At 44.9% G+C, this 8,093-nt stretch overlaps 1 protein-coding gene across 1 annotated transcript; it reads left to right on the plus strand.

Moving 5' to 3' along the window:
- The first annotated feature begins 1,909 nt into the window (after positions 1 to 1,909).
- On the plus strand, positions 1,910 to 7,674 carry LOC112258337 (heat shock protein, alpha-crystallin-related, 1). The gene is made up of 3 exons (XM_024432650.2): positions 1,910 to 2,487; positions 5,498 to 5,561; positions 6,575 to 7,674. The coding sequence occupies exons 1-3, from the start codon at positions 2,025 to 2,027 to the stop codon at positions 6,801 to 6,803; spliced, it is 756 nt and encodes a 251-aa protein (XP_024288418.1). The 5' UTR covers positions 1,910 to 2,024; the 3' UTR covers positions 6,804 to 7,674.
- The last annotated feature ends 419 nt before the right edge of the window (positions 7,675 to 8,093 follow it).

An 8,093-nucleotide genomic window follows, 5' to 3' on the forward strand; every position in this document is an offset into this window, starting at 1 on the left:
CAAAATGCAGCGTGTAGATTGCGATCCATGTTTATTCAACAAACGTAACACGAATCTAAATACAAACACTATAAAACAAATAACGTAACGAAAACCGAAACAGCCTATACTTGCGTAAACTAACACAGAGACAGGACCAAAGACACTAAGGACAATCACCCACACCAAACTCAAAGAATATGGCTGCCTAAATATGGTTCCCAATCAGAGACAACGATAAACACCTGCCTCTGATTGAGAACCATATTTAGGCAGCCATATTCTTTGAGTTTGGTGTGGGTGATTGTCCTTAGTGTCTTTGGTCCTGGCTCTCACTCCTGAGTTGAATTAGCTCTTGCGATTTTACTGTGAGAGTAAATAACTAACTCTAGAACACTGATCAACAACACTACAGGGAGTTTAAAAATAAAAAGTTATTTTCAAGTAATACTGTACAGAGTGAAATGCAATGATGCAGAGTTAAATATCAAGACTAAATTGAGAGAATACAACTCAGAAAAAAATGACTCCATTGCCAGAGTACATTTGTCTCTTTTAAGACTGGGACTAAAATGTTATCTGTCGCATAATTCTATTTTCCTCAGTCAGACTTAGATTTACTCTGTCATTTTTACTGTGAACTCTATTACACACTGGGACACGAAATGTGGCGCTGCATCTCTGATGTAACCTGTACAGGAACAGTATTGATACCATGGACTAAATGGACATTAGTCCTAACATTTATCCACATTTTCTGAAATCAATATAATGTAGGCTGAGCACTGAAAGGTGTATGCCAAAACCAAGTCCTTGTTCAAGATTGGTAAAAAAATATATAAAAAAATGTATTGGAGCCAAAATACCACAGGGCATAGAGCCAGCAGTGGAACAGATCTGAAATGAAACAGGGTGTCCATGAGATTAGTAGGATGCCATTCTGTTGGTGACTTTACTATCAGAAATAGGAAGGGGATATACTGTCTACATCAGTATCAACCACTGTCTAACTAAGCTCTGGTTCCATGCATATCAGGAGTAACTCATATCACAACAAATACCTCCATGTTTGTGTGCATTCTCTGTGTGTTTTTGTGGGTTTGTGGGTGTGTACTTTATGCAAGCATACTTGAGTGTGTGTGTGTGTTGTCAGTGGAGTCTGTGTTGTGTTTCGCTTGTCCGAGCTCCTAGGATTTACAGTGTGCATTCTAATAGCACGTATGTGGCTGGTTGGCTTGTCACATAATGTCCTGTCCTCTACCAGCCTGTGTGTTAGAAACAGCATACGTATGTCTCCCCTCCATGCAGGGGGGGCTCCAGTTCTGCTGAGCAGGGCTGTCTGCTTTACAACAAACTCTCAGATTCCTCTAGCCCTGTGTCATGGCTAGGATGGGCTCAGAGGGGGATTACAATTGGGAGGAAGGGCGGAGGAGAGGGTGAAACGGAGTGCTTGGCAGTTGTTAGAGGGGTAGTGGGGTAAAGGGGAGGGCCTTTGCACTGGCATGGCACACCCTGTCATTGTCCCCAGGCTTTGGGAGTCGCAGATAGCATATGAACACGTCATATGCCATGACAATTTTAGGAGGAATAAGAGGAAATTAGCTTTAAAACTGCTAAATATTCTCTCAGCCTCATGGCAAAATGTGTAGAATAGCAGGAAGTGACCTCTAAAACAGCAACATTTTCTCTCTAAGCCCCATGGCAAGTATGTCAAATAGCATGAGATTAGCTGTAAAATCCCAGCGAAACTGCTCTACGTCACTGTCTTGGACTTGGATTCCATTCTAGTGCTATGTCTGACACGAATAGACCTAGTTCATTCTATATCTGTCCGGGGAGGGGGGAGGCAGATGGGGTGAGAAGGGAGGGTCAGTGACAGTGTTGACTAGAAGTGGGCGGTGGCTGTGTGTATAAAAGCCCTCTGCCGAGAAGCAGACGTTAATTTCGGTGGAAGTTTGAGAGAGACACCAACCAAAGGCATCTACAGCCAGCCAGCTTCACAGCTCTATTACTGCAACAGTACTACTCCTCTTCTTCCAGCAAACATGACAGAGAGACGCATCCCCTTCAGCCTGCTCCGCACCCCTAGCTGGGACCCCTACAGGGACTGGTACCAGGGCAACCGACTCTTCGACCAGTCCTTCGGTATGCCTGCCCACGCAGAGGGGTTACCCTCCTTCTCCAGCACCCACTGGCCCGGATACATGCGCCCCGCCCTCGGCCACGACCTGTCCTCTGCCGGCTTCATGCCCTCTATGATGCCCCACCAGCAGAGTGCAATGATGCCCTTAGTCCCAATGATGCCCCAAGCCCCAATGATGGTCCAGGCCCCTATGATGGCCCAGGCTGGGGCAGCATCGTACTCCCGCGCCCTTTCCCGCCAGCTCAGCACTGGCATGTCTGAGATCAAGCAGACCCAGGAGGCCTGGAAGGTCACTCTGGACGTCAACCACTTCTCCCCTGAAGAGTTGGTGGTCAAGACCAAGGATGGCGTGGTAGAGATCACTGGTAATAAACTCATCTCTATCTAGCTCTATCTAGCTCTATCTAGCTCTATCTAGCTTTGGCTCTGTCTCTGCCTGTATCTTTCTCTCTTTATAGCTGTGTTTACACAGGCAGCACAATTCACATTTCTTTCTCACTAATTGGTCGTTTGACCAATACGATCATCGCTGAAGAAGAACTGATGAGAAAATATCTGATGTGATTTGGTCAAACGATCAGAATTAGGCTGCTTCTGTCTCGGAGCTGGTTTCTGTTTTGCATCTCTTAGCATCATAATGTTTTATTTAACCTTTATTTAACCAGGTTAGTCTCGATAAAAATCTACTTTTCAAGTGAGACCTGGACCTAATGAGTTTTAGTGGGTATAGGTCACACATGCATTTAACGATGAATGAGGCACATGAGATGTCTCACTTACTAAATACTACTAAGCACACTACAGTGTTTCACTTGTCATAGTAAGTGAGTTGTTGCTGTGACATGGAGGACAGTGAGAGTAACACTGTGTTGATTGTTTTATGTGAAGGGCTTAGCCCAAAGTCACATCACATAACATCACAATATATTACACAGCCATGGTCTCTGTAGACCAGAGGACGGGAAGGAGGGGGAGATGGACAGAGGGAGAGAGGGGTTGAGGGCTGATGGAACAGAGCCCATAGATTCCTGAGACATTATTCACATTACAACAACAGAGATATGCATTGTATTGTACACTAGTGGAAGTAGACCATTACAACAACAAGTGGGTTTAACGTTCTGTCCAAACCCATTTTATTGTGTTACATATGCTAGTTTTGAGAAGACTATTACAACAATAACATTGTTTTAGAGTGGGGACTTGGGCAGTATGTCCAAATTGTAAATTAGACTTACAATAAGTTGCCTAGTGGTTAAGAGCGTTGGGCCAGTAATTGAAAGGTTGCTGGTTTGAATCTCTGAGCCGACTAGGTAAAGAATCTGTGCCCTTGAGCAAGGTACTTAACCCTAATTCCTCCCATAAGTCGCTCTTGGATAAGAGTGCCTGCTAAATGACTCAAATGTAATAAGGACCCTGTATTTTATGTTGAAGTATAACATACTTCACCCTGTTACGGTTAGGGTGTACAAACTGTAGATTGGACTTAAAATAACACTTTTTCATATTGACATTGAACATCTTCCCTTAGTTACTTGTTGGTTAGTCTGGAACAGAAAGTACTTTCAAGGAGAATAGTTAATGATATCATCAAATCCATGAGAGAGAGAGAGCGAGAGAGAGAGAGAGAGAGAGAGAGAGAGAGAGAGAGAGAGAGAGAGAGGACATTTTATCCATGACTCACTCTCGCTGTGTCTCTGATCTGCTACTTTAAATGGGCTGCTGGTCCAGTTCCAGAGCGTATTCTTGTTCTCTCCTCCTCTAGCAGCAGACGGTTATGATCAACAAAGCTCTGACACTGGGAATGAACACTGCATCCTTGTATAGTTGCTTATAACACTTGCACGCTTCCCATGTTCCTATCAAAGCTGAGTAACTGGTGTGGCTGTATACGGTGTGGCTGTTTATCCGTGTTTGATAAATGCCTGGTTAAAGGCCCTTTCACAGTGTTGTAGTCCTGCAGGAAAGGGGACTGGTCCCTGTGGCAAACTCCTATTATCAGATCAGCTGTTGTCATAACATAATCATAACAAAAAGATATGCTGTCAGTATTTCAAGCCTGGCATGTGTATTTATAGGGACCTGGTGAGAGACATAGAGATATAAACCAGTTGGCGCCCACACTCGGTGGACAGTTTATTAGGTACACCACCCATTCAAGAAATTAGATCGCTCCTACTGACAATAAGTCACGTGGCTGTGGCTTGTTTTATAAAGCAGGCAGACAGGCATTGAGGCATTCAGTTACTGTTCACTGAACGTTAGAATGGGCAAAACGAGTGACCTAAGCGACTTTCAATTTGGTATGATCATCTGTGCCAGGCACGCTGGAAAACGGTTGCACTCCTGGGCTTTTCACGTACGTCACTGTCTAGGGTTTACCCGAGAATGGTACAACAAACAAAAAACATACAGTCAGCGGCAGCCCTGTGGGCAAAAACAGCTCATTGATGAGAGAGTTCAAAGGAGAATGTCAAGAATTGTGCAAGTTAAGAAGCTCAATACAACAGTGGTATGCTGAATGGCATCAAGGAATGCACAACTCAATCCTTGTCACGGATGGGCAATTGCAGCAGACGACCACACCGGGTTCCACTCCTATCAGCTAAAAACAAGAAGAAGCTGCTCCAGTGGGCACGAGTCACCAACACTGGACAATTGAGGAGTGGAAAAACATTGCCTGGTCCAAAGGATCCCGGTTCCTGTTGCGTCATGCAGAGTCAGGATTTGGCTTGTGCAGCATAAGTCCATGGATCCATCCTGCCTGGTGTTAACGGTACAGGCTTGTTGTGGTTGTGTACTGGTGTGGGGAATGTTTTCCTGGCACACAATACGTCCCTTGATACCAACTGAGCAACAAATAAAAAACAGCATATCTGAACATTATTGCTGACCAAACCCAATAGAGCATCATTGGGATGAGATGGAATGGGCATTTTGCAGCATGAATGTACCGCAACTGCGTGATTCCATCGTGTCAGCATGGACCAACATCCCTGAGGAATGCTTCTTGTAGAATCCACGCCTTGAAGAATTCAGGGTGCTCTGGATGCAAAGGGGTGTCTGACCTGGTACTAGATGGTGTACCTAATAAATTGGCTACTGAGTGTACATCACACAGGTAACATGCTAGGGAACGCGTCGAAGGGGACATGCATGTACAGTACAGACAACAGGCAGGGGGACAGGGACATGACATCTATTCTCAGCCCCTTGTCCAACAGAAAAGAAGGTTCTCCTAAACAAAACGCTCAAGGAAGCTTGTGTTTTTGCACAAAATAACATTTATACACAGTGGTCATGGCACATGAAGTGACTGCAGTCTCCAGTGTGAGACAGGGCTAAGACTGACCCATGTGTGTTCTGTGTCCACAGGCAAGCATGAGGAGAGGAAGGACGAGCATGGATTTGTGTCCAGATGCTTCACTAGGAAATACACGTAAGTAACACAACGTCATTGTCAATATTAATAACGATGATACAACTCACAGTGACACTCCTATCAACGAACCTGTGCAACAGATGAATAACCCATTGTTGCGCAACCCGTCGTAGCCATTTTGTCACCGTGCTGAAAAAGGCATCATAAAAATGTGTGTGGTGTCTCTGTCAATGACTGGCCAAAATAATGTCTCTCCCATTGTTTCAATGTTGATCACATCAACAACAAAAGTCTATTTTCACAGGAGGGTTGATTAAAGCTATTTCAAAGCTATTCCTAAATCTTCTGCTACTGAAATTGGTTGGTTATGCTACTTCATGGCAGCTTTTGTCAGCTTTCCGTCATATGCTGCATGCTCCAGGATTAGTCCAGACTCCAGTGATACTGTTATCATGGGTCTGGTCCTGTGAGCCTCTTTTGTTTGATTGGTCAAGCCTGCGGAGGGTTGAGTGTAGCGGAAGGCTGAGCAAAGCAACACCGGCGGCGACGGACTGTGTTTGTATAGTACAGCCAGCTGTCCTCCCTCTGGGCTGAGCTCCATGGGTCTCTGTATCGCCATCCACGGGCCACTACATATACCATGACTCTGACAATCAACACTGCCCCTCCGGCAGGCTGGAAAGCCTATAATAAATGAAGGTTCTATCAAATTACATTTCAAGAAAATTAAGATGTCTCAGTAAAGTATTTTATAGGCAGCATCCAAATAGAAGCCTTCCTTACTTGATTTTAGGCTCATACTCCCCCTGGAGCATAAGCCACCAATAACAGCTTTCCAGCGTATCTGGTCTTGTACAGCAACCTGACTGTGCTGTTATCTCTCCTCCCTGCTCCAGACTGCCCCCTAGTGCTGAAGCTGAACTCATACACCAGTGATTCTGAATATAGTTGATATCAAATGACATTAAAGATACTGCACATTGCGAGATAAAAGCACTGTCTGCCTCAGTAAAGTATTTTTTTACTGTACAGTAGCCTGACTGTGATGTTTCCTTTCCTCCGTGGTCCAGACTGCCCCCTATGGCTGACGCTGAGAAGGTGACGTCCACCTTATCTCCCGAGGGAGTGCTGACCGTGGAGACTCCTCTGAACAGGCAGGCCATCAAGGCTGCAGAGATCTCCATCCCTGTCGCCATGGGCAGCAGCAAGACCAAGCCCTACGACATGACAACGAGGAAGGGAAGTGGCAATGGGCACCATCATGATGAGCATCATGAAGAGGAGGAAGAAGAGGAGTGAAACTCCAAACATAAACATAAACACACACTCACACTCACACACACATAGTAGACACAGATGAAATGGTTAGACAGAAAGAGAGAAAGTAGGCAAAACTGTGATAATTCCACACCTATTGTATAGTTACAGTAGGCTCTGGAAATTCATCTATAACGTTATACGTTTCACGTGTGCTCACACTAACACCACTTGCCTGCTCTATCCCACACTGCAGTAATTACTATCTGCATTTGAGTCAAGCCACAACAAAAAACAGTTACACACACACACACACACATACACACACTCTCCTCATTCCTACTATGCGCTTGCTAGGAACTGAAAATGATTAGATCTGCAAACAGTGACTGCAGTCCTGCTGTTGCATCATCATTCTGTGCTTACTGCCTCTCTCTCTCGCTCTCTCTCTCGCGCTCTCTCTCTCTCCCTCTCTCTCTCTCTCTCTCTCTCCCTCTCTCTCTCTCTCTCTCTCTCTTGCTCTCTCCCTCTCTCTCTCTCTCTCTCTCTCTCTCTCTCCCCTCCCTCTCTGCTTACAGACGTTAACACAGCCAAGAAGAGCCAGTGATACTGTAGCCTAGTCCCAGATCATTTTGTTGACAATGACCATAGGAGTTGGAAAGACTGCACAAACCGATCTGGACCAGGCTAGTGATACACACAGAACACCAAAGAACCAATGGGCCAGCACATGGGCCTCTGACTATTACACCCATAGAAATTCTATTCATTCTTTTTCTATGATTTCACCATCCTCTGACTGTTACTGGCCACTCACTGTTGTTAAAATATGGTCTAAAACACTGGTCTGTACTGTAGTTGCATTTGGAAAGCTGTACCCACGTATAACGGTGAATAAAGACAAATCCTAATAGCTTGGGCCTCCTTTATCTGTTATCTCTTCTATTTAGGTACGATGCGATCTGAGTGATGTAGCACAATTATTAACATGTTGTTTCGAATAATATGATATCAATTATGTCATATTTTTGTTGTGGCGGTGGCATCAGTAGCATCTGACAATCTACCATGTGCTAGTCTGAAGATAAACACTGTAGAGAGAACGGGAGAAAGGAGCGATAGATATCAGGTAGATAGATGGCCAGACCGGAGATTGAGCAACACTGCTGTAAATCACATCCCAATACACATGATGGGGTGTGATGATCACTGTGTCACACTTTGTCACACACCTGTTTCCATGGTTGCAGGTACAGTAGAGGACTCACACGAAGTGTTGATCAGACCACTGTGGAGAAACCCAGGACTGGCATTAGAAAAGGAAATTGTGAG

The sequence above is a fragment of the Oncorhynchus tshawytscha genome, linkage group LG09 (genome assembly GCF_018296145.1).
Source record: "Oncorhynchus tshawytscha isolate Ot180627B linkage group LG09, Otsh_v2.0, whole genome shotgun sequence".
Lineage (NCBI taxonomy): Eukaryota > Metazoa > Chordata > Actinopteri > Salmoniformes > Salmonidae > Oncorhynchus > Oncorhynchus tshawytscha.

What these genes read in the sequence shown, in the direction of transcription:
- LOC112258337 (XM_024432650.2), top strand. Translation starts at nt 2,025, where the DNA reads ATGACAGAGAGACGCATCCCCTTCAGCCTGCTCCGCACCCCTAGCTGG. An exon ending in TGGCGTGGTAGAGATCACTG is followed by an intron (nt 2,488 to 5,497) that starts GTAATAAACTCA and finishes CTGTGTCCACAG; the next exon opens with GCAAGCATGAGGAGAGGAAG. An exon ending in TGCTTCACTAGGAAATACAC is followed by an intron (nt 5,562 to 6,574) that starts GTAAGTAACACA and finishes TCCGTGGTCCAG; the next exon opens with ACTGCCCCCTATGGCTGACG.